General features: G+C 59.5%; 12 protein-coding genes and 1 non-coding gene across 13 annotated transcripts; 3 read left to right on the forward strand and 10 right to left on the reverse strand.

The window, feature by feature from the left end:
• Window positions 1–412: 412 nt before the first annotated feature.
• On the reverse strand, window positions 413–1,235 carry GGTG_12752 (hypothetical protein; the record flags this gene model as incomplete). The annotated part of the gene is made up of 3 exons (XM_009230653.1): window positions 413–570; window positions 787–924; window positions 1,124–1,235. The coding sequence occupies 3 exons, from the start codon at window positions 1,233–1,235 to the stop codon at window positions 413–415; spliced, it is 408 nt and encodes a 135-aa protein (XP_009228917.1).
• A 2,544-nt stretch (window positions 1,236–3,779) lies between these two features.
• Window positions 3,780–4,638, reverse strand: GGTG_12753 (hypothetical protein; the record flags this gene model as incomplete). Its single annotated transcript, XM_009230654.1, has 2 exons — window positions 3,933–4,638; window positions 3,780–3,874 (listed from the first exon to the last, which is right to left on the reverse strand). The coding sequence occupies exons 1-2, from the start codon at window positions 4,558–4,560 to the stop codon at window positions 3,780–3,782; spliced, it is 723 nt and encodes a 240-aa protein (XP_009228918.1). The 5' UTR covers window positions 4,561–4,638.
• Window positions 4,639–8,398: 3,760 nt separating this feature from the next.
• On the reverse strand, window positions 8,399–9,865 carry GGTG_12754 (hypothetical protein; the record flags this gene model as incomplete). The annotated part of the gene is made up of 3 exons (XM_009230655.1): window positions 8,399–8,850; window positions 8,961–9,317; window positions 9,835–9,865. The coding sequence occupies 3 exons, from the start codon at window positions 9,863–9,865 to the stop codon at window positions 8,399–8,401; spliced, it is 840 nt and encodes a 279-aa protein (XP_009228919.1).
• Window positions 9,866–10,931: 1,066 nt separating this feature from the next.
• GGTG_12755 (hypothetical protein) lies at window positions 10,932–11,084 on the reverse strand (the record flags this gene model as incomplete). The annotated part of the gene is made up of 1 exon (XM_009230656.1): window positions 10,932–11,084. The coding sequence occupies one exon, from the start codon at window positions 11,082–11,084 to the stop codon at window positions 10,932–10,934; it is 153 nt and encodes a 50-aa protein (XP_009228920.1).
• A 450-nt stretch (window positions 11,085–11,534) lies between these two features.
• Window positions 11,535–11,625, forward strand: GGTG_20255. The gene has a single exon. It is a non-coding gene; the product is annotated as a tRNA-Phe (tRNA).
• A 24-nt stretch (window positions 11,626–11,649) lies between these two features.
• On the reverse strand, window positions 11,650–12,030 carry GGTG_12756 (hypothetical protein; the record flags this gene model as incomplete). Its single annotated transcript, XM_009230657.1, has 2 exons — window positions 11,650–11,754; window positions 11,917–12,030. The coding sequence occupies 2 exons, from the start codon at window positions 12,028–12,030 to the stop codon at window positions 11,650–11,652; spliced, it is 219 nt and encodes a 72-aa protein (XP_009228921.1).
• A 36-nt stretch (window positions 12,031–12,066) lies between these two features.
• GGTG_12757 (hypothetical protein) lies at window positions 12,067–12,546 on the reverse strand (the record flags this gene model as incomplete). The annotated part of the gene is made up of 1 exon (XM_009230658.1): window positions 12,067–12,546. The coding sequence occupies one exon, from the start codon at window positions 12,544–12,546 to the stop codon at window positions 12,067–12,069; it is 480 nt and encodes a 159-aa protein (XP_009228922.1).
• On the forward strand, window positions 12,239–15,464 carry GGTG_12758 (riboflavin kinase). Its single transcript, XM_009230659.1, has one exon. It carries the CDS (start codon window positions 12,831–12,833, stop codon window positions 15,114–15,116), a length of 2,286 nt encoding a protein of 761 aa, XP_009228923.1. The 5' UTR covers window positions 12,239–12,830; the 3' UTR covers window positions 15,117–15,464.
• Window positions 15,410–17,136, forward strand: GGTG_12759 (hypothetical protein). The gene is made up of 3 exons (XM_009230660.1): window positions 15,410–15,747; window positions 15,862–16,478; window positions 16,555–17,136. The coding sequence occupies exons 1-3, from the start codon at window positions 15,729–15,731 to the stop codon at window positions 16,957–16,959; spliced, it is 1,041 nt and encodes a 346-aa protein (XP_009228924.1). The 5' UTR covers window positions 15,410–15,728; the 3' UTR covers window positions 16,960–17,136.
• On the reverse strand, window positions 16,971–19,220 carry GGTG_12760 (succinate/fumarate mitochondrial transporter). Its single transcript, XM_009230661.1, has 4 exons — window positions 18,359–19,220; window positions 17,975–18,271; window positions 17,444–17,903; window positions 16,971–17,370 (listed from the first exon to the last, which is right to left on the reverse strand). The coding sequence occupies exons 1-4, from the start codon at window positions 18,417–18,419 to the stop codon at window positions 17,214–17,216; spliced, it is 975 nt and encodes a 324-aa protein (XP_009228925.1). The 5' UTR covers window positions 18,420–19,220; the 3' UTR covers window positions 16,971–17,213.
• Window positions 19,221–20,075: 855 nt separating this feature from the next.
• On the reverse strand, window positions 20,076–23,497 carry GGTG_12761 (sulfur controller 2). The gene is made up of 3 exons (XM_009230662.1): window positions 22,451–23,497; window positions 22,027–22,339; window positions 20,076–21,947 (listed from the first exon to the last, which is right to left on the reverse strand). The coding sequence occupies exons 1-3, from the start codon at window positions 23,126–23,128 to the stop codon at window positions 20,509–20,511; spliced, it is 2,430 nt and encodes an 809-aa protein (XP_009228926.1). The 5' UTR covers window positions 23,129–23,497; the 3' UTR covers window positions 20,076–20,508.
• Window positions 23,498–24,056: 559 nt separating this feature from the next.
• On the reverse strand, window positions 24,057–24,281 carry GGTG_12762 (hypothetical protein; the record flags this gene model as incomplete). The annotated part of the gene is made up of 1 exon (XM_009230663.1): window positions 24,057–24,281. The coding sequence occupies one exon, from the start codon at window positions 24,279–24,281 to the stop codon at window positions 24,057–24,059; it is 225 nt and encodes a 74-aa protein (XP_009228927.1).
• Window positions 24,282–24,565: 284 nt separating this feature from the next.
• On the reverse strand, window positions 24,566–27,168 carry GGTG_12763 (hypothetical protein). Its single transcript, XM_009230664.1, has 5 exons — window positions 26,915–27,168; window positions 26,738–26,843; window positions 26,481–26,655; window positions 25,804–26,421; window positions 24,566–25,702 (listed from the first exon to the last, which is right to left on the reverse strand). Exons 1-5 carry the CDS (start codon window positions 26,932–26,934, stop codon window positions 24,654–24,656), a joined length of 1,968 nt encoding a protein of 655 aa, XP_009228928.1. The 5' UTR covers window positions 26,935–27,168; the 3' UTR covers window positions 24,566–24,653.
• Between the last annotated feature and the right edge of the window lie 120 nt (window positions 27,169–27,288).

A 27,288-nucleotide genomic window follows, 5' to 3' on the forward strand; every position in this document is an offset into this window, starting at 1 on the left:
TAAGGGAGAGCGGACGGGATCCCGTATATTCCGGTGGGTATGGTCGTATGTGATGGTTCTTTCGAGTCATTCTTCCCATGTAGCAAAATCTCAATTAGGTTAATGCTGTGCTTGTCCGAGCCGGAAGGGTGCCGAGCGGTGTTGTGGCTCTCATCACTGTAGTATATGATACCATTCGAGAGCATAACACGCTTTCCTGGTCCGTTGGGGTGCGGCATAGCCCCCGGGGTCACCTTACCATTAATAGGCGGTGCCAGTTTCCCGAAGGAATGGAGGCGTGTGAGGTCGCACGGGACGTGTCAATGAAGAGTTGAAGGGGGGAATGGAGGATAGGTATGTGCCAGCTTATGTATCTGCGTTTCAGCACCGGCGCCAGGGCCAGGAGGCCACAGGCCAAGGGCTCGTGGGGTTGTTAGCAGCGGCAGGGTGGGAGTAGCAGCATCGGTGGTATTGTTATGGCAGCGGCAGCGGCAGTGGCAGAAGCAGTATCGGCATCTGCGTTGCTGGTGGTGGTGGTGGTGATGGCGGCGACAGCGACTTCGTCCTTGGGGAGGGGGGTCCCGGCCTTCGCTTGGAAAAGTGGTGCTTTGGGAGATTGGTGTGGTACAATCACTCCAAGGTCACCCAAACCGCGCCGCCGAACGAGACGCAATTTATGTATGCAACCCGCGTGTCCTCGCTCGCCTGCCCCGAGAGGTTTGCCGTCTCCTTTGGTCCGTCGTTCAGGGCGCGACGGCCTTTACTTCCGTTCCGCTCTCCCCCAGGTTTGTGTGATGGTGAAGGCACAAGCCAACGTCAAAGGGAGTTGAAGGGTGCTGGTAATGCCTTTCACGGCCTTTATCACGTCCAAGAAGACGTCCATGGTGGTGGCGGCAATGGTGGCGGCGACGGCGGTGGTTTTGGTCATGGTGATGGTGACAATTTCTTGTTTTTTCCAGCAGCTCGCAGCTCGTACAGTGTGTCTCGCTCGCGAAGCAGGTAGGCAGGCTAGTGCACGGGCCTGCCTCAAACACGGACAAAAAAGATGGCGCAATTTGACAGCGTTTCTTTGTTCTTTCCTCAACGTATTACTGCCTTTGACACCCCATTTCCGGCACTGCTGCCCACGGCCATGGCCATTGACCTGGCCCCGCCAGCTCCAGCTCCAGCTCCAGCTGCCGGGTCCCGCCCCCGCTGTCAACCCGGTTCGGTCCGCTGACCCCGGCCCCGGCATGGAGGAGCTGGGCTTGGCCCATTGGCTATTTCTGTGGCATTGGCAGCTTTCTTTTTCGTGATTAATAATCGCTTTACTACGCATGGTGCCCGGCTTTTGTTTCGAGCCCCGTTTGGGTTTTATCAAGCTAGTTAAATAAAATAAAAACGAAGCCCTTATAAAATCACGCATTTTAAAAAGCAAGCATGTAGTAAATTAACACGCCCACCCCAGAAGAAACGGCATCCCTACCTAAGCAACAACACGGCTGCGCATACAGGTTTTTAGAGTTACATTTGCTATCGCCGTGAAATAACGTCTGTAAAAATAGAAATGGAAATGAGAACCAAAGCAAAAATATAAGAACCCAGACGAATAAAGGCAGGAATAAAAATAGGAAGCAGAGTTAAGAAAGCTAACGGGATTAGCAATTTTAATTTTTAAATGTTCAACCACCCATTTCCCTTTCGTCGCCGGGGTTATCAGGTATTGCAAAATACTTAGTTTTCTTGAGAGCTTGAAAAGATGACACTACTACAATCAGTTCATTTTAGTAATAAAGTCCCGACATTGGGCTAAAGGAGCAACATCCATACATGTTTACGAGAACTTGCAACGCGCCGAGGTAGAATCATGGTACACCCAGAGGGGGTGGAGTGGATAATTCTGCTCTTCCTCGATTCTTGGTCACGGTTAGCATGAGACTAGATTCGCGGCTGGCGCGGCCCGTATCACGGCCAACGAGAAGCTGCGAATTACCATATTCATGGAGACTAGAGCAGTCACACGGCCGTCTCCCGCATGAGCTCACACTAACTACTCGGCCCTGGCCCAAAAAAAAAAAATAGGCGGGGGCTTGCGCCCGAGTGCTAGGAAGTATCGGCCAGCTCCCCGCGGCGTTCATCGAAAATAGCTCGTAGACTTGGCCCAGCCGTACTTGGCTCTGCTCATGGGCTAGCCTGGGAGGCTAGGTGGAGGGGGCGGAAGAGGTGGGCCACGAGAGGGAACGCACCCCTGGGCGTGCGAGAAGAGGGTTTATGGTGAGAGTCAACTTCAGCCCATCCCCTATCTTACCTTGGTAGTGACTCTACCACGGGAGTATCCCATTTAATGGGATACATGAACAAACGAGAGGCATGTTCTGGGCTGGGAAAGACTTGTGTGGGTGGGCTGGTAACGATAATCAGCGAAGAACCGGTTTGGCTGACCTGACCGGTTGCCCGAAGGAGGCCTGGTCCCATGCTGTGTACTCTGGCCGGATGAGTGCAAGGATCTCTTGGCGTAAGAAAGGGGATGGAGTGGGAGGGAGATAGCGCCATAGTAGTCTCTTCTCCCGGCTTACAGGCTGTTTTCGGCCTGGGTTAGGGGTGTGTTTATCCAGAATGGCGGCACCCCCGGGGCTGATAAGGGCTGACGGCAAGGTGATATCTGTGCAAGAGCCATGATCCTTTGGTGCGTGGACGATGAATCTAGATCGCGCCTTGTCTAGGAGCCGCGCATCGTGGGACCTCGCTTGGAGGTGGATTCCGTCGGAGGGCCATGGGGCCGAGCCAATAACGAGGAGGGGACGAGGGGCTTGAACGCAGTGCATCGCCACGGTGACCAGGCCTGGCCGTCACGCCCGCTCGCTCACATGTGTATGTGACAAATACCTGACTTGGCGTGGTATGCAGAGAGGCATGTGTGCCATGCGAAGAAAAGTGAGGCGAAGAATGTGTGCTTCCCAAACAGGTTATAGTTCGAGATGCAATGTAGATCATGTCCTCTTTCATCGCTTGTACGCTTAAGGAAGCTGGCAGGTTCGTGATCGTCAGGACCGTTGCGGCGGAGGCCTCACAACCCGGGCAAATATCCCGGAAAGGGGGGGTTGGCTTGGTGATCGCCGCCTAGCGTAGAGGTTACAGGGATAAGAATTGATAGGGCAGTGGGACAGCCCGCCCCAGGAACACAATCAGCAATTCTAATCCCTGGAACCTCTCCAACCGTGATCCAGTCGACTCTACTCCAAGGGCCGCTGGCCTGGGCATCGGGCGTTATGCTGATCAGGCCTTAAATGGGAAAGGATCAGACCTGCCCAGATTCGAGGCTTGGTTGGATGTAATCAGGGATTAATACCAAGGTTCTATCTAGCTCATCAATGCCGCCCACGGCAGCCCTAACCGCCGAAGCGCTAGACTCATGCCTACCATGGCTCCCCCGGCCCCGACCTAACAGGCATGGTTGGTTCACCTCTCGGAAATCGTGATAGCAAAACTTTCTCTTCCACAGCGTCACGCCAGGGATAATTAGAAACGAGAATACGAACGAGAACACTTAGATGCCTACACGTGCCAACAGATGAGGCCCCTAACAGATTCCAGTTTTGTTTATCAGGGAGATTAAACGCAACGTGTGCAATGATCTTTATTCCTAACCCCACACCACCCAGATGTGTACAAACAGCATTAAGCTTGTAAGCAAGCAAGGCACGTACCAATCTAGCAAAACGAAAAGGGAAACCCAAATACTAATACATAAGAACGCCACATGACCAACCCTGACATATGAAACAACTGGATAATTACGCCACTAGTGAGGCATTTTCCCTTTAGATAAAGTCGGCAAAATCATTGCTATCGATCTGGAGGTTGGCCATGTTGTGGTGCTCCTGGAGCCGAAGTAGGACCCTCTGGGCGGTTTTGCCTGCAGGAGATGGTCGGTCAGTGTCATTCAAGCGCCGGAGGAGGATCGTGAGGCTCACTGAGTTTCTGGTTCGGAACGTTGCCCTCCATGACTTGGATGGGGCCAGAGATAACCCTCGCGACGGGTTCTGTGTACTCCAAACAGCGGTAGATCTCGACGTGCAGGGCATAAGTCCCAGGCCAGGCGACCTTGAGCCCCGAGAAGGCGAAGTACAGGTGGAGGTCACCCCCGTCGGCGCAAAAGGCGATCCCACCCGGGGACGTCCAGGCGGCCCAGTTGCCCTTGCTGGAACTGCTGCTGCTGCCGCCCGCCCGGCTGCTGCTGCCGCCGGCACTGCGCTTCTTGGGAAGGCTCTCCCTGGCCGGGTCGACGATGATGGGGTCCGAGTGGGTGGGCTCCGAGGCGTGGCACATGAGGCCGTGGGTGCCGCGGTCCGACTCGAGGGCCTCCTGGTAGTTGGAGGTGCCCGGGATCAGGGCGGGCTCGACGGGCTGGTCGTCGAGCGTCACGAGGCTGCAGTGGGCGTAGACGGTCTCGCCGTGCTGGTTCGGCGGCAGGATGCGGACGGCGACGGGCGGGATCTGCTGCCCCACGCCCGTGTAGGACACGGGCTGGACGACGAAGCTGAGGTCCCACGACCGGCGGATGTCCTCGTCGCTCAGCTGGTGGTGCTGGTGGTCAGACATGGTGATGAACGGCCTGTCTCCTGAGCTTTCTACTTGAGGGAACAAGGGGGCAGAGGGGCTGTCGGTATGGCACAAGGAAGCAACTGCGGAAGGCTGGGTGATAGGGAATGGACTGGCAAGCTGGCCGAGTGGGGATATCACCACCCTGGAAGGCGGTAGTACTGTAAATGGGCCTGGGAGCGAGTGAAGAGGCTGTGGTGATGGTATAGGGGCAAATACATGGTGATGAACGGGCTGGGCTCACATTTTTATACCCAGCCAACGCCAAGCTGTCGAGTACGGCACACATCTTCTCTTGTCTCGATGATGCCCAGCTCGGGTGGCCCTGTCGGTTACTCTGCTGGGGCTGCTTCCTACCAGCCTCTCGCGTTTGCGAACTTCTCTCCTCTCTCTTGCTTTTCGTCGGAGTGGCGAGGCCCCCGAGATGTGTGGCTTGAAGTCACCGGCTCATTGTTCAGTAATCCCCATGGAAAGAATAGAGTATGTGAGCGACGCCCGAGTCGTGGGAGGACGGTGGCAGCAAGAGGCGGGACACGGGTGTGGGAGCAGTAAACAAAAGGAAGAACAGAAACGCCAAGCAACGAGGCTTGACCCGAGGACCGCCTGGCTTAGCCGCCCATATATGAAAGCGGCCTAGAACGGAATGGGTGGTAATCTTCGCGCTCGAGGAGTGCGCGCGCGCGCAGGCCTGGTCGAGAGCGAGCGGGGCGGAAGGAAGACCCGGGGGAGGACGGCGGTCCGTCAGGCGGGCGCTCTGGCAGCCTCTGGATTCGGTGGGGGGGAGGTATCGATGGTAGTAAGTGACTCGGTACCGGAGAGGCGCACGATCGATAGCCCAGGCCCCGGTGGGGGTTAGGTAGCAGGAAAAGTGCCGAAAAATAGTATGGCGCTGAACCCTTTTTGGAACGGAAAAACGCCCGCTCGCAGTGCGTCGTCAACGATGGCTGCGGAAACAGGCCGACCAAGCCCGGCCGACGCCTCCTTTGCCTACTCTCTCCTCTCGCACACTCCGTCGAAAAAAAAAAACACAGAAAATCCTGCTTTTAAACCGGTGAAGGTGCTTGCTTTTCCCAGTCGAGTTGCCTTATCCCCACCCCTGGAAAGGGGGAGAGAGATGGCTTCCTTTTTGTTTCTAGGGGTTGCCCTTTCTTGGCTAATGATAGCTCTCGGCACACACCGCCGCCCCCTTGTCTATTCCCAGATGGAGCATATCCACGGCGCCGGCAATAGGGCGTCCTAGGGGATGACGAGCCGCGGTGGACCACGGTCCCGCATGCTGGGGCGATCTGTCCGGGCGTGTCGAGCCGCAAGGCGAGTTCCCCGCCCTGGGCCATGCCAGCAACCTGGGCCCACTCCCACATCGTCTGGGTTTTCCATAAGCACGTCTGCGGTGCTAAGGATCTATGGCCGCGATCTCTAGAAAGTGGGAACAAGGATGTAGGAATCGGCGGGGGTAGTAACATCGATCTTGCAGGGTAGTATGTGTGGGCTAGGCAAGGAGAAATAGGAGGGATCGAGACCTGGTCGATACGGAACAGGGGCCGTCATCCAACGAGGCAAAGCAACCCACCACGTGCCCACTCAGAGTGCGAAGCCCTTCATTGTTCGGACTTTTTTTTTAGCAGGGGATCGGGCTGCACGGGCTGGGTTCAGGGATCGCCCAGGTGGTCCCCAAAAGCTCGCAATACCTTCCTTTGAGCATGGGTGGCACGAAGGTGTTGTCTTGTGCGTGCGCACACCACACACACCATGCACACCACGCACTCGCTCAGCCTTCCTGTCCTTGGGGGAAATATGGTGCTTGGCCGCGGTCTGGGGAGTACATCGCAGACACACAGTAATAATATCTACGGTCCAGGTCAAGACGCATGGCCTAATGACTGGTGTGTAGTAGTCGGGATCTGGCTGCAGTCGGTGATGAGATGATGAGGCTGAGGTACTGCACGGGTGTCCAATCGGAGTAGATGGCGAGCGTTCAGTTGTCCATCTCAGTCAAGATTGGTCTCAAGGTGTGTGTACGTACCTCTACGTCAATATGAACCGTGCTGGTGGTAGCAGGAACAGCCCGAAGACGAAAGAGGTTAGAAAGGGAAGCCGGTCTGGTTCGCATGCGCAAAACAAAGGCAGGCCTGGCCGTTTGCGGATTGGCGTTCCTGTGGTTGCCCGCCTCGAGCCCTATCCGGGATGGCACTGCAAGTGACGCCAACCCTCCCCGTGGAACCACGGCGGGCGTGGTGACGCCCTCCTTGGCAATGTTCAGTAATCGAAAAAGACAGACGGGCAAGGATCAGGACCTGGGATGGGTAGGCAGGACATGGCGATGGCGGTAAGCGGCAGTGACGCGAGGACGGCATTCAGCAGCCTCCGCATGGAAAAGGGTGGCGGGATCCCGTGCACCAAAGCTGGAAGGATAGCGCGACTGGCGCTCAGGTCTAGTAACATGGGATCTGCCGGCTGCTCTGGCATCCGACTTGGGGTCGTCCCCGAAGACGCGTACCCAGGACTCCGGTAAGGTGTAACCAAGCCACTTACAACAGCAACGCCGCCGCCATATCATTGGGAGCCGGTAGCCTGGTTTGTGGTTTGTGCACATTTACTCCTGGGACGTCACCGGGCGTGATGGAGCGAGCATTGTACTAGTACTGCACTGGAGACAAGACGACAGCTGCCATCTCCCTTTCGGTTATTTTTCGGTGCACTCCATTCAGTAGGTCCCTGCGTGACGTCTGTTGACTACGCAGCCTTGCCCACCCTCCCCTTAATTAGATGGTTACCTAGGTAGGTAGGTAGGTATGTATGTGACAGGAGAGGCACTCGAGACAAGCAGCGTGCGCACAAGGATGGACGCGTGACTGATGTTTGGCACACAGGAAGAAAAAAGCAAGATGGAGCCAGGGTGTTGGTGGCAGGGTCATCCGTCAAGGTACACATTCTCCGAACAAAAGAAGAGACTAAAGGAAAGAAAGAAAACCGACGGGCGATCGCGGCTCTTCCTCCTCGGCCGCTTTTTCGACTTTTTTATTGGACCCCAACGGTCGGGCCTGAAAAGCTCCGGCCGAGAGGTCCAATAACCGAGTCAATGGCTGCGCGCCATGGCGGGTACCACCAAAGCTAAAAAACCAAAGGAAAAACAATCCGGCCAACCGTTCTGGCGGAGCCGGACCCTGAAGATTGGAAGAGAAAGAAGGAGACAAAAAACAATGGAAAAGAAAAGCAGCTTCACCCCATCATCAACACCCACCCATCCATCCATCCATCCATCCATCCATCCATCCATCCATCCATCCATCCATCCATGGTTGCCAATCTCAAAAGGCCCGCACGCCCGCTACCCCAGGGTCTTGCTGCCACCCGATCACTGGAGCATCGCTGGGTTCGCAGCGATCACAGGGATCTCACAGCAAAGTACGAGGGTGCTGTGGGTGTCCAGCAAAAAAAAAAAACCCCTGTAAAAAAAACCCTGTCCCCGTCATCGATGTAACTTCGGTCATGGAAACAGCCGGGGGAAGAACCAGATCAGCAAAAAGAAGAACGCATCTGCACGTCCAACGTTCCATCCGCGTGGCTAGAGTCGCAACGGCAACGTGTGCCAACAACAACGTTCTTCTTCTGTGCGGCGTGTATTATAGATACAGCACCATTAACAGGAGCTGTTTGTCGTACGATTCGACTGCAATCGAACCAAGATCGCCGTCCTTTTTCCTCTTTCTGTTCCTTTCTTTCCATTTCTTGTTACTGTCACAATCCTACATGCAGCACTGCCTCCTGATCGTCGATCCCAAGCGATCGGGACGACCCCAGGCGATCGGGACGTGATATATGTATCATCGGTTTGATCTCACACGCTCCCATCCAGCCTTGGCGCCCGCCCTGTCTCTCTCGCCCTGCTCAGATAGGCAGGGAGATCGTTGGACGAACACGGCCGAACGTCGTCGCCGCGGAACCCATCCCGCTGCCGCCCTCCTGTGGCGTGCTTGCTGTCCGCAAGGCAGGCGGTGCTGTTGCGCTCGGGTGTCCTGCGTGCCTGCTCCTGAACCGCCAAACCAAACAGCCGCACGCCCCTTGAGCATGCACCCCCGCACCACCCCTTCGAGGCGCCGAGCTGAAGTGAAACTTGCTCCCCAGCAATGCTGCCCAGGACAGGGCAAAGCCTTGGCACGAACGGACAGTGCCCGCATCGGATCGACTCGGCAGGCTTTTGCGCTCCACATTTTCCGATGACAATAGATGGCTGGTGTGCAGAATCTCGTCGCCTTTGTCTGGGAGCCTTGTCGTACACGATATCCGGTGCTGTTGTGCGCGAAGCTAGCAATCTCAAATCCCGTGCTTCAAACCCCGAGCCCAGACCAAATGGGATGCATGTGGCGCGGCTGACGGTTCTGCCTGCCAGGCTGGCGCACTAGATGCGCCACGAGCGCCAATGATCCGGTTTTCACTCCTTCCGTCCAGCGCCACACTTGTCTCTGAGGCCTTGGGGTCGCACAGCATGGATGGCTGCCTCGCCGCTAACCCAGGAACTCGTTCACCGGCCGACCACGGACCGTAAGCCGCGCCTGGCGTCGGGTTGTCGAGGAGGGGCCACAGCTCTATTGGCTGAGCTGGCGACCTATCACGAGTCTCGCCATGGACGCCTTCCGCGCCCCTGATATAATCATGACCCAACCATGCCTGGCACCCGGCGCCGCTCAGCTCCCCTGCCCACCGGATCTCAACCCGGCCCGCCTGGTCTCTCCAGACACTCTCAATGACGAAATTTCCTCCGGGGGTTTGGGAGAGGCAACAGCAAGCAAGATGACTGCGGCAAATGCTTTCCGCTGCAAAGTGCAGGCTTCAAAGGTCCGATAGCGAGTGGCAGGCCGGCAAAACTAGCACATTGAGCACCTGGCGCGTCTCGCTTTAAGGAGACCCCTTGCTGCGTCACCCTACCCTCGAGGGTCGGCGAAACAAATCCACGATCCCCCCCCATCCCACGCAGACCCTCCCGATCCCCATTACCCGGTTCCATGGATTTGGGATCCTTGCTATGCTGGGGAGATCGATATCACCGCCCATCATCCCATTTCTCGTCCAGCTCGATCCAGGAGCCCAAACCGTTCTTGCCAGCCTGCTCCCACACACCCATATTCGATGGGACCGCTTGTTTGGTTTATTCTTCTGACCAGCGCCCCGCCATGCTCTTTCCACGCGCTAATGTTTCATTCTCGGTTGAGACGTGTCGTCATACCCTCATCCCAAGCGAACCGGCCAATGTCAGCCTTCGCTGACTGCACACACCAACTTCCGAGAGGGCGGCCATGCCTGCCATTACTACCGTCTTGTATTGTTTGGCCAAGTTCTTCTTCACCACTTGGAGTGCCGTCAGCCCCCGTAATTGCTCTAGGTCCGCGCCCTGACCAACCACGTGCCCGCGGCAGGGGCAGATCTAGAGAAGCTGTCTAACAGCACTTCGGAGCAACCACCACCAATCTTGGCCAGTGATATCTTCTAAATGGACAAGCGCTCGCTTGGGTATACAAGGGGAAACCCTGCAGTAATGCCCCAGTCGGTGTCGTGTTGAGCCCACAATGTTCGGTGCTGGGTTGGCAAGCATAGGAATGAGAGTAGCGGAGATGGCTTCCCGAATGGTCTCCCAATCTTGACCGTGCAGTTCCTTCGGTGCTACTACAGCCGCTCTAGCGTCCCTCACGCCCCAATGAGGATGCCCAAAAGCTGCCCACTTTCCAGAGTGGGCGTCATTTCAATCATGATGCGTGCGCGATTGTAACAGGGGAGAGAAGCAACTTTCGGCGGTTCGGAAACCCGAACGCAAACAATGCCATCAAGATGATGCTGCATGGCCTACCACGTGGCCTTGGTTAGTAGCTATCTCCAAAGTCCACGTAGCACTGACTGCTTCAATGGGATCCTTTACTTGAGACTCTCCCTGGGGATACACTCCTAGGTCGTGATTCAGATGGTTATTGCTATGAAAGAAAAGCATCAACGTGTCAAGGAGCACCAAACGAACACACAGGCAACTCCAAGCGGTTTCGAATCGCTGCGGCTCACTATACAGGGGCCGTACCTCACCAACCCGAGGCTAGGCCCCGAGCTTTCCTTGGCCGGGACACGGCGCCGTTCCCTCTGCAGCCTGCCTCGACGAGACAATCCCATAATCTCCTGCCATCCGCCGAGACACGCAAAGGGGTGAGATGGCTTGTTCAGCACGATGCGAGACGGTACACAGCCCCGGTGCGACCCCCGGCTTTTACCTATAGAGCGACTTCGCGGAGCGCGTCCATCACCCCAAGATCTGCGGAGGCCCGCCGCCAATAACAAGATATAGCAGCCGACTTGGCATCTTGTTATTGTGACGTTGCTTCTCTCGGCCATTATGGCGACGGGGATCCTGCTTGGGACCTTGGGGGCGCCCGAAGAACGACCGAAGATAGGGTCAGGATGTAAGGGAGCTTGATGCCGTAGCGCCAAGCGCCCCTGACAAGACCCGAGGCCAGTGAGGGCGCGCCACATAAGGGCTCCGCCATGGAGTGGCTGGGACCGGATGACCGCGCACTCCGGAGGCCGCAGGCATCTGCGGCACGGGCCTCGGAGCCACGGGACTTGGGTAGCTTGAGGTTGTTGTATCAAGCCTATAGCAATATAGCATCGACCACCTATCGACCTACTTGCTACTATCGTGATCACCTCGTTTCCGGCCTTCGGCTTAACCCCGTAACACACGAACACCCCTCAACATCTACCCTGTATCTTTACCACTTCGTTTCAAACGTGCTTTTGCTTCCCTGGAAATAAATCTTTAGGATGGGGAGAGAAAGCTTTAGAAACAGAAGGCGAATAAGGAAGGGTTTGGTGCCGATGTTGTCTGGAGTGGGGATTTAGAGCGGGCCAAGGGGCGACGATTGGATGTGCGGGATTTGGGTGGTGTAGCCGTGGGCGTATAATGCTGCCAATGGGACTGCAGAGCATCAACCAAAGCGGGCTTAGCTCAGTTGGGAGAGCGTCAGACTGAAGTTACACTTCAGACACCTTATCTGAAGGTCGTGTGTTCGATCCACACAGACCGCAATCTTTTATTTCTTTTGCTCTTGCTCATTCATGTGCAGGGCATACTACCACGCCACCCGCACTTGCACTGCTACAAGAATTTTGTTGGGGACCTTGAACCTGGACTGTGTGTCCTCTGGCTACCTCTACCTAAGTGCCTGGTTCCGCAAGGATCAAGCGTTAGAAGTCAGTTGGTGGTGGTGTTGAATTCATGCCAACGATGATCAAGTAATGCGGGGATCCAACCAGTGTTTTAACAGCAAGTGGACATTCATAACATTGCCCGGGCTCTGCGGTTTCTTGCAGTCATACAGACAGGGGATAGGCGCGCCACATGGCCAGTGATCGGGCTGCTTCAATCTTCAACCTGTTTGCTTGCCAGCGCCCGATGTTTTGTGGACATAGCAGGGGCTGGCTGGCTGCCATGGCTGTGAAGCGAGGAGGACATGGCACCTGTTCACGTTATCGCGGCAACGACTGGCCATGGATCAACGGCGGCTGCCAAAAATACAGGGCGCTTGGAGGCGGGCGGGGACGGCTCGATTGACCGTGGGCGCTTCTGGGGAGGGCGCTTGGTGCTGGGGCACTGGGGCCAGACCACGTGGGCTGGGCACCAGGAACAGGGGCAGGAATGGGAGCTGTCGAGCACGAGGTCGGCTTTCCACAGGCACAAACGGCGGGAGCAGGCCATTGCAGGAACATGAAACGACCCCTCTGCGGCTCGAGGAAAACAATCGGCCTCTCGACTGGGCCTGCGGCCCGAATTAGACGGCGGCCAAGCGGTGCAAGAGCCATGATTCGCAGTGACACGCCCTGAGTTTTTGCCAAGCGCCTCTGCTGGATGTCGAAATGCCCATTGAAAACGCCCCTGGTTGGGACCCTGGCTGGGACCCCTGCTATACCCTGCCGTGTCGCCGCCAATGCTGCGACAATCTGCCTCATCGGATTTGCCTTTGATCGCGGGCTATTCACGTCGACAACCTCTTCTTTGTTGCCTTCTCTGTCTCGTATTCCATCTCTTTGTCTTGTTTTTCTGGGACAGAAGTCTGTGCTTTCAATTTTGAGCGAGACCATGGGCGGTTGCTGAACAGAGTCCGAGACACAAACTACAGATGCCAGCCATCACCACAACCACCACCACCACCACCACTAGCATTCCACCAAAGACAACGACAACCCGACCGCTACGCATACACGAGACCGAATAACCAACATACCCCATAATCATGAGCACCTTCCCAATGCTTCGGACTAGCCGGAGCGAGGCCAGCCTGCGGCGCAGGCCAACAGCCCCCGCCCAAGAGCCCGCGGTGCCGAGCATACCCAAGTTCCTCAGCTCCAAGCCGCCGACACCATCGCCGCACCACCCCGCCTACGCCAACGCCGGCATTGGCCTGGGCATCCGGACCGACGACCTGCGCCCCGTCCGCGGGCCCGAGGACCTCTTCCAGGACGACTCGGCCTCGTCCATCTACCCCGACAACGACGCCGACAGCTGGAACGACGAGTACGCAGGCCGCATGGCCCCCAAGGCCATCCCGCCGCTGCCCCTGCGCATCCCCGGCAAGCACGCCGCCGGGCCCGACTCCCCTTCGCCGCCACTGCCGCCCCAAGGCACCGTCCAGCGCCACGTCGAGGTGCACACGCAGGAGCACACGCGCCACCTGCAGATGCGCGCACGCACCTTTACTCCCGTCGAGGTCCCGGGCCTGACGCGACCGGCCACGGCCTCGGGCACGCCCGTTTCGCTCAGCCCCGCCACGCCCACCAGCACACACGACGGCGGCGCCTTCCCACCCGTCTCGACAACCGTGGACGCGGCGGCGGCGGCGGCGGCGGAGCCGGCCAAGAAGAACTTTTTCAAAAAGGCGGCGGGCGACGCGGCGCTGTTCGCGGGTGGGCTGCTGCCGCACCCGGTCGAGTCGGCGCGGCACCACAGCATCATGCGGCACTCGCCCGCCATCGTCATGTACCAGGGGCCCGAGACGTCGGTGTCGGTGTCGGTCTTTGCGGACGCGCCGCTGCCGGCCGACCGCACGCTCTGGCTGCAGCAGCGCGGCTTCACGGGCGACAAGGGCATGCGGCTCAAGTCGCTGGTGGGCGCCACAGGGTCCTGGATCAACGTGACGCCGGCCCAGCGCGCCGGGGTCGAGGCCGTGCCCGAGGGCGACGAGCGCGCGTTCCAGCGCGACGTGACAAAGTGGCTCAAGAAGGCGGCGAAAGCGGGCGGCAGGGTCGCCAAGCACGCCTGGCGCGAGACGCACGTCGTGCGCATCCCCGCCGCGGCCGAGGACGGGTACTTTCGCATCATCCTGTGCTCCAACGCCAACTCGGAGGACGGCCAGCACCACCACCACCACAACAACGAGTACGAGGACGACGCGGCGGGCGGCGGGCAGTACTACTACAAGAAAAAGGTGCTCTGCTCCAGCCCCGTGTTCCGCGTGGCCAGCGCCAGCACCGACGTCAGCATCCTGCGCGGGGCCAGCGTCAGCACCATGCCGCTCGAGGTGGGCATCAAGGTGGCCAGCACGGTCGGGGTCGTGTACGTGAGCAAGTACACCAAGCCCGTGACCATGGCGGCGGGCGCGGCGCAGGGCACCGTCATCAAGAAGGCCACGACGGTCGTCGAGAGCAAGGTCAAGCACTCGGCCGCCATCGCGAGGGCCGGCAAGATGGCCTACCAGCGCTCGGGCGTGCAGGGCGAGCTCGAGGGCGCAAACGCCCGCTACAGGGCCGACGGCCACGCCGCGGGCCGCTACGACGCGCTCGGCGCGGGGCCCGGCGCCCAGGTGTTTGGCGAGACCACCATCGGCGCCGACGACGGGCCCGAGGCGCCGTTCCCGCTCAAGTTCGCCGGCAAGGTGGTGCGCGGGTCCGCGGCCAGCCTGACGAGCGGCGCGGGCGCGCCCACGGCCAACCTGGACGACGTGCCCGAGGAGGTGCGGCAGCGGCTGCGCGGCGTCTACTTTGGCTGGGCGTGCGTGTCCGCGTCGGGTGGGTCGCGCAAGAAGCCGCTCGACGAGCGCGTCGATTTCGACTGGCACCCGGCCGTCATCACGGCGGGGCCGTCGTCGGTGGCGACGAGCCGCGGCGGGCAGGCGGTGGCCGTCGTGGCGGCGCGGTCGTCGGTGGCGGTACACCTGCTGCAGGACGACCTGGCCGGGGTCGAGTTCTTCGACGTGCGGCTCAAGGTGGTGCTGATGGGCTACCTGCGCCCTCGCCTGGCGCGCGACACCCCGCCCGCCAAGCAGCAGAGGCACCTGGCGGTCGACTCGGCCCTCACGCGGGCCAGCCTGGCGCGCGAGTGCTGGCAGCCCGACGTGGTGCGCGACTTTATCCGCGAGCAGAAGAACGCGCGCACCATCGGGGACCGCCTCCTGGGCGCCCGCGACAAGGCCCAGATGCAGATGGACCGCGTGCCGCTGCACCTGCTCGGCGTCCGGACCGAGGCGTCGGGGTTGATGGACCGGGCGCACGGGAACGGGGGGTACTGGATTTCGAGGGGGTGATTTTTTTCTTCTTTACTACTTGATCACTTTACATCTGGATTACGCACAGGAGACACAGGAGACAGTTGGCCTGGCTGGTCCTCGCATCTTGTTTGACTTCAACGCAGGAGCGGCATCTTTGGGTTACGGATTTAATGGGGCATTTTAATGGGGCATTGTAATGACGAGCGAGGGAGTTTTGCTGTGTTTTATAGGTACGCATGTACCCATGGGTTTCGGAGTTTAGCATTCACGGCAGCCATCTTGCTCGGGGAGTAAAGTACATGTAATATTTGATATCCAATGGTTTCGATCAATGATGCTAAGTTCGGATGCCTCTCAACTGTTTCCACCACAGGCGGAGCTCCGCCATGCTCTGCGGGGACTTTATGGTGGTGCGGGGCACGTCAACTGGCGCCGCCGTCTCGTCCACGCTTCCTCGACCCAAGTCTCTCGTTTGAGCCCGACCAACAAACACCTGAGCTTCTATAAAGTCACCTTTATTGAAGTCACCTTTGTCCGCCCGGCCTTCATCGGCTCTCTTCCCTCCATCCCACAGCCCGCCTCACCACCCAAACCACCCAAACCACCCCAGATAGCCCCGCGCTCCAACGCGCGGCCGGCTAGCTTAGGATGCAGTCGGGAATCTCTGGCAAGTTCCGGCGTCCAACCCACGTCCAACCCGCGTCGGGCATCGAGCCTGGATAGACTATAGCCACTACTATAGCCACTGGAGTACATACTAACACAAACTCTCCATCTCCAGCCTCCGAGGAGCTCAAGACACAGTTCGCCGAGCTCCTCTCCACCCCCTCCCATTTCGCCCTACTAGTCACCATCGAAAGCGAGACCATCAAGCCGGTCGGGTTCCTGACCGACCCCAGCGGCAGCGACGCCGCCGCCACCCCCGCCGCCTTCGAGGCCAACCTCGACCGCCTCCTGCAGCCGCGCCTGACGCCCAAACAGGCCCAGTACGTGCTCCTCCGGCGCTCGCCCGCGTCGGAGCCCGGACCGGCCCTGGTGGCCGCCACGTACATACCCGACGCGGCGCCGGTGCGGCAAAAGATGCTGTTCGCGTCGACGCGGCTCACCCTGACGCGCGAGCTCGGGTCCGAGCACTTCCGCGAGTCCCTCTACGCCGACTCGGCCGCCGAGCTGAGCGCCGACGGCTTCCGCCGCCACGACGCCCACGGCGAGACGGCCGCGCCGCTGACCGAGGAGGAGCGCACGCTCGGCGAGGTCCGCCGCGCCGAGCAGGAGGCCGGCGCCGGCACGGGCGTGCGCGAGATACACCTCAGCAAGAACATGGCCATGCCCGTGGCCGAGGATGCGCTTGCGGCGCTGAGGGAGCTGGCGGGGGGCAGCAAGGTGCTGGTCATGCTGGTAGGTTTGTTTTTTATTTGGTATTCATTTCTTTGCCATACTCCAATACTAAACAAATACGCACACCTCCTTCCAGAAAATCAACCCCGAATCCGAAACGGTCGAGCTCGTCCCCTCATCCGACTCCCCCTCGTCCATCGCCGAGCTGTCGGCCACCATCTCGGCCACGGAGCCGCGCTTCACCTTTTACCGGTACGCGCACACGCACGCCGGAACCGCCGAGGAGCCCGTCCTCTTCTTCTACACGTGCCCGGCCGGCGGCGGCGGCGGCGCGCGCGCGTCCATCAAGTTCCGCATGATGTACCCACTCATGAAGCGCGCCGTGCTGGCCGCCGCCGAGCAGCAGTGCGGCCTCGCGCCCGCCAAGCGCTTCGAGGTCGAGGAGCCGGCCGAGATCACCGAGGCCGCCGTCCTGGAAGACCTGCACCCGCGGGTCGAGGAGAAGAAGGCGTTTAGCCGGCCCAAGAGGCCTGGCCGGTAGATGGGTGGGGTTTTGCCACGACATGAGGTATAGACCAGGGATACAAGGAAAGCAGGCAGTCTAACTGTTGGACTAGAACAAACAGCATTGATGAAATACCCTACAGTGCACGTAACTACCTAAGAACTTGTTTGATGCATTGGCTCATGTTCAAATCCACAAAACACGACATGCCACAGTCCCAGCACTCCTCAGTCCCCTCCCCGTCCTCTCTTCCCCGGATCCTCCCAAGTCCCGCGCCGGAACAAGGACCTCTAGTCCTGGTAGTCGCCGCCGGACAGGGAAAAGGACCCGCGCGTCTCGAGCTTCTCCTTTAGATACTCGTACACGGTAAAGGTGACGGCCTGGCCGGGCGCCACGCGCATGATGCGGGGCGTGATGCCCTTGTAGAATGCGTGGAAGCCTTCTTGTCTGTGGTCGGGTGGGTTAGAAGTTGGAAAGGGAAGAGAGAGAGAAAAGAAGAAGAAAAAAAAAAAAAACTCACTTAAACATGTCGCCCGCAATCTGCGCAATCCTCCTAAACGCCCCGACCCCCTCGACCGCCTGCGCCTTCTGCAGCCGCGTCTTGATGGTGTCGATGGGCGCGTTGCTCAGCGGGCCCATGGCGCCCGACACGAGCCCGATCAGGGTCGTCTGGTACCCCGGCAGCGTCGTGCCCGCGTGCTCGGGCTGCCAGGCCACCAGCCTCTCCTTGAAGTAGGTGTAGGCGGTGAAGTTGACGGCCTGGTTGGAGCCCTGGCGCAGCGCCGTCAGCGACACGCCGCGGTACAGCGCCCAGAACCCTTCCTCCTTGACCACCGTGTAGAGCGCGTGCGCGGCGTTGCGGTACTTTGGGATGTCGAGCGGGTCCGCCATGGAGTGGTGCTGCGCCTGCAGCCGGATCTTGATGACCTCCATGGGCGTCACGACGGCGACGGCCTCGGTGACCCCGGCGGCGAGTCCGGCTATGTTTTTTGGTATCTCCTTGTCAGTTACTGCTTGCGTGCCACAGGGATAGAAACCAGACACTACCCACCCATAAACGTCGCCCGCCCCGTCGCCACCCCCGTCTGCTTGTCGGCCAGCGACTGCTTGTAGGCCTCGAAGCTGGTGAAGCGGATGGCCATCTTGGGCACGATGCCCGTCAGCACCGCGCCCAGGCCCTTGTAGAGCCCCAGCGGCGTCTCCTTGCGCACAATCTCGCTGCCCGTCTTGATGAAGCCGCGCTTGGGCGCCCCGGGTTGCCGCGCCCGTCGGGACAGCTGCATCCGCACCTTGATGGTGTCGAGCGGGTGGCACACGAGCGCCTCCATCATGCCGGCTCCTCCGCCCGCTGGTTTGGGTTAGCCTTTTGTCTTTTGTCTCTCCGTCATGCCATCTTCTCTCGTGGAAAAAAAAAAAGAAAAAAAAAGCCCCTTACCTATTAGGTTGACGGCCGCCGACGGTGGCGGCTTGCCGTCCTTGGCTACTTTTGTTGCCATGGCTCGGCTGTGTCTTCAAGAGCCCTCCCTTCTCTGGGATCTCTTCAATCTCTTCTCTCTCCCTTTAGGCCCCCTCAAGGTTTTCTGTCCTTGCTGCCGGTTACAAGCCCGAGGTTGGTATGGGATGTCTTATTTCGCTTCTTTTGTTCCGGCTCCTAGCGCGTTTAGGGGATAACTGCAAGTCGGCAAGCACCGGGGCTGGCTTTGAGTCGACAATGGAGGCGGGCGCAAGTGTGTCAACAAGTCCAGATCGCGTGCTCGCCCGAGTCCTTTGTCCGTGTTGCAGATTTTCACGTGCTTCCGCTCCTTCGACGGGGCTGGCCCGGGTGGTTCGCAGACGGATAGCCCGCAGCAAGGAACACCCCGACCGCGAGTATCTACGTGCGCCCTTGTGGCCCGCGTCTATTTCGGCAGCCGGATACCGAGGAGTGGAGCTCCAAAAAAAAAAGGACCGAGAATGTGGGCGCCGTGTAAGTGAGGACGGAACCTGTCAGGGGGGGGGCTCTGTCGCGTCGCAATACTCAGACTTTTGCCTGCATGCGGCCCGCTCGGGTGTGTTTATGCACAGGGGCAAAAGGATCAAAGAAAAATAAACCAAGAGATGAGAGGGGGGAGGAGATATGTTCTTGTAAGAGAAAGCGTGTCACCGTCCAAACATGACACGAGCGGCGGAAGCTAGCAAATGCCTCGGCACCATGACGGAGGGAGGAAAAACACTACAAGAAAAAAAGCCACGCGATGGGTGGAAGGGGGGTAGCTCCGAGCCGCCAAGCTTGGGGTCAGGGGGGGAATGGGAAGCCGGCTTAGTTATAGCAAGGAGAAGGGAACGACGAAGAGAAAGAGCCGGATCCGAGTCTCCACAGACGGGAAGGGAAGGGGGTGTGACGGCAAAGAGAACGTCCATCTCCAAGAGTGGCCCGAGGAAAGCAAGGGGCCATTTACGAGGTACACATCAGCTGCCATTGAAGCCGACAGCCAAGGGGGTTCGTTCCCTCGGGGCTGGCTGTCGGGGATGCGGGTCTGGAGATGGTCTTTTTCGAGCCGGGGGCGCGTGCGGCTCGTCCCTCCTGGCGGACATCCAGCTAGCCGGGTTGCTAGCTAGCAGCGCAAGGGCAAACTGTTGGTTGTTGCAGGGAGAGCAAAACAAAGCACGTGCGAACCACGGCCAGGCGGGGGGGCTTGGCTGGGACGTAATTGCGCATCATACAGCTTGGTTACCTCTGGACAGTACACAAGTACACACAGCTCCGAGCTGAGGGGGGGGGAGGCGAACGGCCAGCCGGAACCGCGTCGCCTCGGCCGAAGGGCACAACAGTGAACAGCGGAGAGGTACTGTTGGAGTGAGTTCGAGTGACGTGCGGCCGTGTTCTGTGCTGGGGTATGAGATGGGCGGCAGGCTTTCACAATACCACACGTTACCCTTGGCCTGCTCCGTGTTTTGTTCCGAGTTGTTGCTGGCTCGGAATCAATCTTTAGTTGTCACAATCTTCAATTGTCCGCTGTCCCTGGCACTAGCTCAGCTTCGTCAATTCACCTCGGCCATTGTCGGCTTGTGACAGCCGCCGTGGTCTGTCAAGTGACGTACCTCTCTTTACCCCTGGCCTGCCCGCCTGCCCCCACGATAACCGACCAGCAGCCGGCAAGACTTCCATGCCTGCCTCTAGCGTCGCAGCTTGTGATTCTGCGGGGGAGCGGGGCTCCGTCTGGCCGCGCACAGCCCAGCCCAGGCCGCTGGGATTGGCCTGGGTTTAGCCGCATTCGTCAAGACTGCATGTCAAGACTGCATATCACTCACCTATCGACGGCCAGAGTTCGGCATTCCATCTCAATGGCCTACACAGTAACTATCGTGAGAGTGTTGCCAAAAAGCGGTCTATTTCGTCCCTACAGCGCATTACTACGTGGCCCTTTGATCCCAAAACTTCTTGCGCCGGTATAATGCCCGAGGTAACCACAGAACCATTTAGGAGAATAAAGCCATTGGAGGATATGATGCAGGAAGATGGGGGAGAGATAAAAGAGAGAGAAATAAGAGAGAAAAAGAAAAAAGAGGGAAAAAGAAACAGAGAGTGAGAAAAGAGCAGACCCGCTAACTAGGCGTGCCCAGCTCCTCCATGCCCTCGGTGTCGTGAAAGCTGTACAGGCGCACCTCGCCGTCATCGCCGCCCGAGGCCATGCGCGAGTCGCTGAGGCTGACACACGTCACAGGGCCGCGGTGGCCCGTAAAGGTGCGCTCGCACCGGCCCGAGGTCGGCTCCCAGACCTTGACCATGCCGTCGTTGGCCGCCGTCACGGCCCGCAACGTATCGCCCGCCAGGCCCCAGATGCCCTCAAAGTGCCCGAAGAAGGTCTTGAGGCACCGCCCCGTCGCCGTGTCGATCAGCCGGATCGTCGAGTCCAGTCCGCCCGAGAGCATGTATCGGCTTGGCAGCGGCCGCGTCGGGTCCGCCGCAAACGCGTCGCCGTACGCTGCTCTGAGACGACCCGGGGAAAGGTCTATCTCGTGCTGCGGGGATGCCGACCTGGCCCCGTTCTGGTACGTGGTGCTGGCGCTCGCAGCGGGCGGGTGCAGCAGGCTCTCGTCGGGCTCAAAGTCGGGCGGCAGCGGCAGCACCTGCTGGACGTGGGCCGTGTGGCTATCAAAGGTGCGGATGCACTGCTTGGTGTCAAGATCCCACAGCTTGACCTTGAAGTCGTCCGAGGCCGAAAACACGGTACGGGACTCGGTGTCGACCCGGACCGAGTTGACCCAGTCCGTGTGGCCCTTGAGGCAAAACGTTTCCTTGGTGACAAAGTTGAAGACCTTGACGCGCGTGTCGATGGACCCCGACGCCAGGAACTCGCCCTCGAAATGGACCCCGATAACGCCGTCCGAGTGGCCCTGCAGGCTGCTCAGCAGCTCACCCGTGTGCCAGTTCCAAATTTTGACCGTGTTGTCGAGGCTACCGCTGATGAGCTTGCTCTCGTCAAACTGCAGCGTGCGGATCCCGCGCCTGTGGCCCTCGAGCGTCCGCAGCTCTCGCCCCGTATCGATATCCCAGATCTTGATGGTAGCGTCGTACGAGCCCGTGGCCAGAATATTATCCAACAGCTGCAGACACGTCACGCCGTTGGTGTGGCCCTTTAAAATCTTGATGGAGCACTTGCCGTGCCTCCAGTTGTATCCGACCCGAAACCTGTCCCTGTAAACGTCCTTGAACGGCCGCGACTTTGGCTTCTGCGCCTGTGTCTGCTGGTCCGCCTCTTTGCCGCTCCCGCTGCCGCCACTGCTTCCCACCCTCGACAAGCGCTGCCGCTTGGGCTGTGAGGGCTCCTCCTCGACCTCGCGCTCCCGCTTCGGCGGTGTCAGTGATCGGAGGGAGAGGGGCGTCGGGATGCGCGGCGGTGGCGCGTATTCGGTGCCGTTGATAATCTGTTTCGCCTTGTTCTTTTCTATTTGCTGTTGCCTTGACCAGTCCTTCAACCTCTTGCGCTCGAGCAGTGGCAGGCCCCAGCCGCATTTTGTGCACTTGCGGTCGATGTGTTGCTCTGTTGACAGGCCAAGTCGTCAGTTCCAAGTGGCCCGCGTGCAAACATAAAAGACCAGAGTAGATAAAAGACCACTCACCACACATGTGATGCCACACCTGGTCGTCGTCGGCCAGTTGACGCCACTGTCGACTAACCTGTGCGGCTTTGCAGAGCGAAACGGTGTCTAGGTACGACAGGATCTTGTACGAGATCTCGGCGGGGAGGGCGGTTACAAAATCGATCTTGAGCTGCTCGTGAACCTCGCGCGAGACGGTCGAGAGCTGAGGAAAGCAGCACTGCGTGATGATGCCCTGAAGCATCAGATCGCGGTGCTTGGCCGGCGCCGCCGAGAAGAGCGACCAGACGTGTGTGATAGCCTGCTTGTCGGCGTTGGGGAGCCTCTCGAGGGACTGGTTCGAGGCAAGGCGCAACTGTCAGCTAGGAGTAAACCAGGGGGTGAAATCAAGGCAGAAGGACCGAGGGATGCGCAAGCAGGGTGGGCACAAGCAGGGTGGACATGCATTCTGGATCGAAACCATCTTGGTCTCGTCGGCGGCCCTCCGGCACTTGAGGTCGGGGCGGTGACGGTAGCAGAACTTGCTGTTCGAGTCCCTGGGCGGTACCATGCTCGTCGACGAGGCCGAGGGTGGGTGGTTGCTCCCCGACTTGGCCACGGGGGCGTACAGGCCCGGGATGTGCTCCCGCATGAAGGGCGTCATGGTCTTGCCGATGGTCTGGGTCGCCATGGCGGGCAACCTGGGGTGGTTGTGGTCCTCGTCCTCGGGTCGCCTTCGATCGCAGTTCTTCTCGCGGTCGGCGAGCGTCAAAAACGCCTCATCGTCCGGCGTCGGCTTGTTTGGTCGCCCTGAGAGGGGGGTGTCTGCCAGCTGCTGCTGCCTTTGGCGAGCAGAGGTCGAGGCGGCTGGCCGAGATGATAATGACTCTGGGGGCGTCGTCCAAGGTTCCACAGATTCTTGGGTTACTGAGCTTATAAAAGGTCGGCCCGGAGTGCGAGTGCGGGAGCTGGCGCTGGCGCTGGCGCTGGCGTTGGAGGCAGCAGACTGCAACAGCGGCATGTCATCGTGCCTGTGCTGGGGTGAGCGGCCAGGGGCTAAAACATGGCTGTTGCGAGAGGCGGCAGCAGCAGCAGCATTGCCGTGCCCTGGATGCGCCGTAGCAGCATCTGGACTCATGTCCATGCAATATCACGGCGGGAGAAGGAGAGGAGGGGAGGGGGTGCAGCCAGGGTGTGGCGGGCGAGCAAGAGCAAAGCGCAGCAGGTGGACGACCACTGGCTAAGACGACCACTTGGCTGGGTGCGGTTGCGTCGCTAGCGGTGCAGATGATGCCAGCTCCCAGCAGGGTCTGCCATTGGAGTCTGCACCAGACGGGCGCAGGACGGCAGGCTGGGTGGATGAGCAGAGCGGAGGCCTGTTGGGCTTGAGGGGGGAGTCTCAATGAGTTTGAGGGCGATGGCGTGCTGGCAGGGGAGATTGACTCCAGAGCCAAATTGACGCGGCTGCTGTCGAGGGAGGTGGTCCAAGCTCTGGCTGAGCTGGGAATCAGCAGGTCAGCCTCAACGGCAGGAGATTGAGGTAAAAAAAAAAATTGGAGAAGACGCTCCGCAAAAGAAAAAAAAAGTCGTAAAGGTCTCGTGCTTGGGGAAGGTTTTCTGCATGCGACTGCAACCCCTTTGGGCACGCCGTTAGTGGCCAAAGCCAAATCGATTTCTTTACACAAATACCTGGCTCAGGTAGAAACTCTACACCGATCTGAGGCTGGTGCAGCAAAAGACACAAAAAGATCAGCCACGGCCGTCGGGGTCGGCTCGGGTCTTGGAGACGGGTATCGCTTCTCGGCGAAAAAGCCACGTCTGTATATATTCCCGCCACCTCCCCATTGCCTCCTTCACCAAAGTCTCGTTCGCGATGCCATGCGGTGGAGGCTTCGACAATATGACTGACGGCCGACATTGGCGAGCCTGGATGCCCCCTGCTGAACCTGTCGTGCGTGCATGCCACGCTGACTGCGGGCTAGTTTGGTACATAGTAGTATGGGAATTCCGGTTTCCGGTACCAATGAGCTTATTACTGGGGGCAATGGCGAGCAATCCAGGGGGTGGCTTTGCTACTTGGGCGGCCAAATGGCATCATCCAAAGCCCGTCTTGTTGGTGTCGGGTACCCTGAGGTATCCTGAGATGGAGTGGACGCGGGGATGCTGATGTGTCTGCTAACAAAAGATACATGCTTCTTGACAATGCCAAACTCCACACTACCCGTCACTTTCGCTACCAGCCAGGCGGCCTCCACAGCAGCAAGCTCACTACCGGGGAAAGCCACTGCGGATGCCATCACATCGATCCATCTTGCCTTGTGTACCCCAGATCCCCATTAGCCTCGTTACGTCGGGCATATTTTACCCGTTGTGATGGGCTGAACACCAGCATCATGTTCTTTTTTCCCCCTCTTTTTAATGTGCGCACTTACCACAGTTGCCAGCAAAATGACACAGACCCCTAAATTGCCTCGCTCTGTGCCCAGTCGCGCGACACGTTGGGCTGAGATTCTGCCAGACGCCATGGCCGTGACGCCATAGCCACGCCTCAACATTTCTGTGCTGTACACGTCATATTATGGATTTCCAATTAGGTATCGGCAGGTAGTCTACCCCCTGCCCCAGGCTGGTAGCCTCATATTGGTCAGACCATCACCATGCCCGGAAACTCAACACCCGCGCCCCGTCTTCCTCGTCCCCGTCTTCCTCGTCCCCGTCTTCCTCGTCCCCGTCGTCGACACGCCAATGAACTCGTTAATCTCGATAGCCGAACTGGCCGCCACCAATGTCTCCTTCTCCACCACCGGCACCCTCTGCAGCGTAGCCAGCGCCACGCGCTCTGCCTCGACCGCCTTGGCCATCTCCTCCTTTTCCCTGTCCCGGCGCTCGCGGTCCTCCCGCACCGCCGACGGGTCTGCCGACGGGTCCGCCGCCTCCGTCGCCGCCGCAGCACCCTTATCTACACCCTCCCGGTCGCCCTCGTCCTCGGCGGCCGGCGGCTTGCCCACCCTCAACCCCTTGCGCCTCTCGGCATAGGTGGCCGCCATCCTGGCCGCGGCCTCCTCGCCAATGTGCGCCGTGTAGACGGGCCGGCCCATGGCGCCCGGCCCGGCCGGCTGGCTCAGCTGGATCTTGCGCACGGCGGCGAGCAGGGCGCAGTAGAACTTGTTTGAGCGCGCGGCCCGCAGCCGCTCGTTGGCCCAGTTGCTGCGGTGCGCGACGCTGCAGCGCAGCTCGAGCTTGTTGAGCTCGTGCACGCCCACGAGCCCGCACGTCACGTCGGGCATGTAGTCGCGCCGGTTCTCGGGCGCCGCCACAAAGGCCGCCAGCTCGCGCCGCAGCGCGGCCAGGTCCTGGAACGAGGTCGTAAAGTCGACAAACATGGACAGCCACTGCCGGTTCGCCCCGGACCGCGTGATGTTCTCGACGCGCTTCATGACCAGCTGCTGGTTCTGGATCTGCATGTCGGACCCCGTGTCGACGCGCCGGAAGACCGTGTACAGCAGCGACACGCGCTTGACCACGCACGCCGTCGCCGTCGTCGACGACAGGTTGTACACCTCGACCCGGTCGCCCACGTCGAACGGGTGGTCGAAGAAGACGTACACAACCCCGATCAGGAAGTGGTGCGCCGCCCGCCCCGCCGCGAACCCCAGCCCGACCGCCAGCACCGAGACCTGCTGCTGGATCTGCTTGATGGAGGGGACGTAGATGAGCACTGGGAAGAGGAAGAGGTTTCCCGCCCATGTTAGCCATGCTTTTCGGCAACACAAACAGCAAGGGAACAAAAAAAAAAAAAAAAAAAAAGGAAAAACTCACTAATGAAAAAGATCATGATAAACGCCAGCATCGTCAGGCACACCCAGTCAAACGTGTTGATGCAGTGGTCGGCCGCGTGCATCCCCCTGTACACGTCGTGGCGCATCTTGCCGGCCTCGACCACGGCCATGACCATCTCGTCGAGCCGCACGTCGCCCGCGCCGTCCGGGTCCAGCACCGCAAACGCCGCCGCGGCCTCGTCCTTGCGGTAAGGACCCAGCACCTCGGCCACGTCGGCCGCCGTCAGCACCTCGGCCCCGCCCGACGCGAGCGGCACCCAGATGCGCCTGGCCAGCGCCGCGGCGGCCCGCGGAGACGACAGGCACCGCTCCACGGCCGCGTACGACGACGACGGGCGGAACCAGTGCGACCGCGGGTCCGTCGACGACACGAAGTTGCCGAAGAAGGACGCCATGCCGTACGAGTCCACCCCGAGCCGCGACAGGTACGTGGTCGCGTGCCGCCGCCGCGTCGTGTGCTCGCGCCCGCCGTGCGCGTCGCGGATCACGGCGTCCTCGTCGTCGAAGGCGCCCGAGTGCGCCGGGTGGAGGTAGAGCGAGGCATCGTAGAGCGTGATGAGGGCGTTCATCATGTCCTTTGACTTGAGGATCTTGGTGTCTGTGTGTTTTGGGTTAGTCTTTGTCCTGTTCGACTTCGAGGCGAGTTCCTAGACTTACTGTTTCCACGATAGTGATAATGTATCGAGATATACAGTATCATCATCTTCTCCACCATGTAGAAGCCCGCCCAGAGGCTGACCTGCTCGAGGATGTCGGAAATCACATCGTCCCAGCCAAAGTCGTCGGGGCCCTTGTTGGCCTTGATGGCAAGCTCGTGGTTGAAGGTGATCAACTAAATATGACATCATGCCTTGGTCTCAGCACTTGATCCTTTCCCCTTCCCGGTGACACTGGATGTGGACGATAACACTTACAAACGTGAATGACACGAAGCATATAACGATGCCAAACGTCAAGCAGATAGGCAGCCTCATAGTGCGCAGGAACCTCCAATACTTTTGGTGCGCTGGGTTCACATATCTAGACAAGAAAGTTCCGCTGTTAGCTTTTTAATCATGCCCATATAAGAGAAAAAAAAGAGAGAAACTGACCTCGCTATGAACCGAAACATGTACGGCAGCGCGAGCCCGACCAGGTCGAAGAAGACGAAGCTGACCCACGACACCAGCAGCCACGAGAAGACATAGTAGATGAGCTGCGATTTCCTCTTGCTTTTGACGGCCGCCGCGTCGCTCAGGTCCACGTTGCCGTCCTTCTCCGTCACCAGGATGGGCACCAGCAGCGCGACGAAGACGACGGCCACGACGAGGAAGTAACGCAGCGCCCAGAGCCACAGCTGCCGCCGCTTGTGCGCCTCCACGGGCGGCGGCAGCACCCCGTCGGGCGCCGTCGCCGGGTCGTGGTCCTCGCCCGCCGGCTCCGAGTAGGTCGTCGGCCCGCCGCCGCCGCCGCCGCCGCCCGCCGC

The sequence above is a fragment of the Gaeumannomyces tritici genome, assembly GCF_000145635.1.
Source record: "Gaeumannomyces tritici R3-111a-1 unplaced genomic scaffold supercont2.9, whole genome shotgun sequence".
Classification (NCBI taxonomy): Eukaryota; Fungi; Ascomycota; class Sordariomycetes; order Magnaporthales; family Magnaporthaceae; genus Gaeumannomyces; species Gaeumannomyces tritici.

Coding starts and splice junctions, on each gene's coding strand:
- GGTG_12758 (XM_009230659.1), top strand. CDS start 12,831: ATGAGCACCTTCCCAATGCTTCGGACTAGCCGGAGCGAGGCCAGCCTG.
- GGTG_12759 (XM_009230660.1), top strand. Junction 16,479..16,554: donor GCAAGGTGCTGGTCATGCTG/GTAGGTTTGTTT, acceptor ACCTCCTTCCAG/AAAATCAACCCCGAATCCGA.
- GGTG_12760 (XM_009230661.1), bottom strand. CDS start 18,419: ATGGCAACAAAAGTAGCCAAGGACGGCAAGCCGCCACCGTCGGCGGCC. Junction 18,272..18,358: donor GGCGGCCGTCAACCTAATAG/GTAAGGGGCTTT, acceptor AACCCAAACCAG/CGGGCGGAGGAGCCGGCATG. Junction 17,371..17,443: donor ATTGCGGGCGACATGTTTAA/GTGAGTTTTTTT, acceptor ACCCGACCACAG/ACAAGAAGGCTTCCACGCAT.
- GGTG_12761 (XM_009230662.1), bottom strand. CDS start 23,128: ATGGACATGAGTCCAGATGCTGCTACGGCGCATCCAGGGCACGGCAAT. Junction 22,340..22,450: donor AGATGGTTTCGATCCAGAAT/GCATGTCCACCC, acceptor GCCTCGAACCAG/TCCCTCGAGAGGCTCCCCAA. Junction 21,948..22,026: donor GGTGTGGCATCACATGTGTG/GTGAGTGGTCTT, acceptor GCCTGTCAACAG/AGCAACACATCGACCGCAAG.
- GGTG_12763 (XM_009230664.1), bottom strand. CDS start 26,934: ATGTTTCGGTTCATAGCGAG. Junction 26,844..26,914: donor ATGTTTCGGTTCATAGCGAG/GTCAGTTTCTCT, acceptor TTTCTTGTCTAG/ATATGTGAACCCAGCGCACC. Junction 25,703..25,803: donor TATCATGATCTTTTTCATTA/GTGAGTTTTTCC, acceptor TCCTCTTCCCAG/TGCTCATCTACGTCCCCTCC.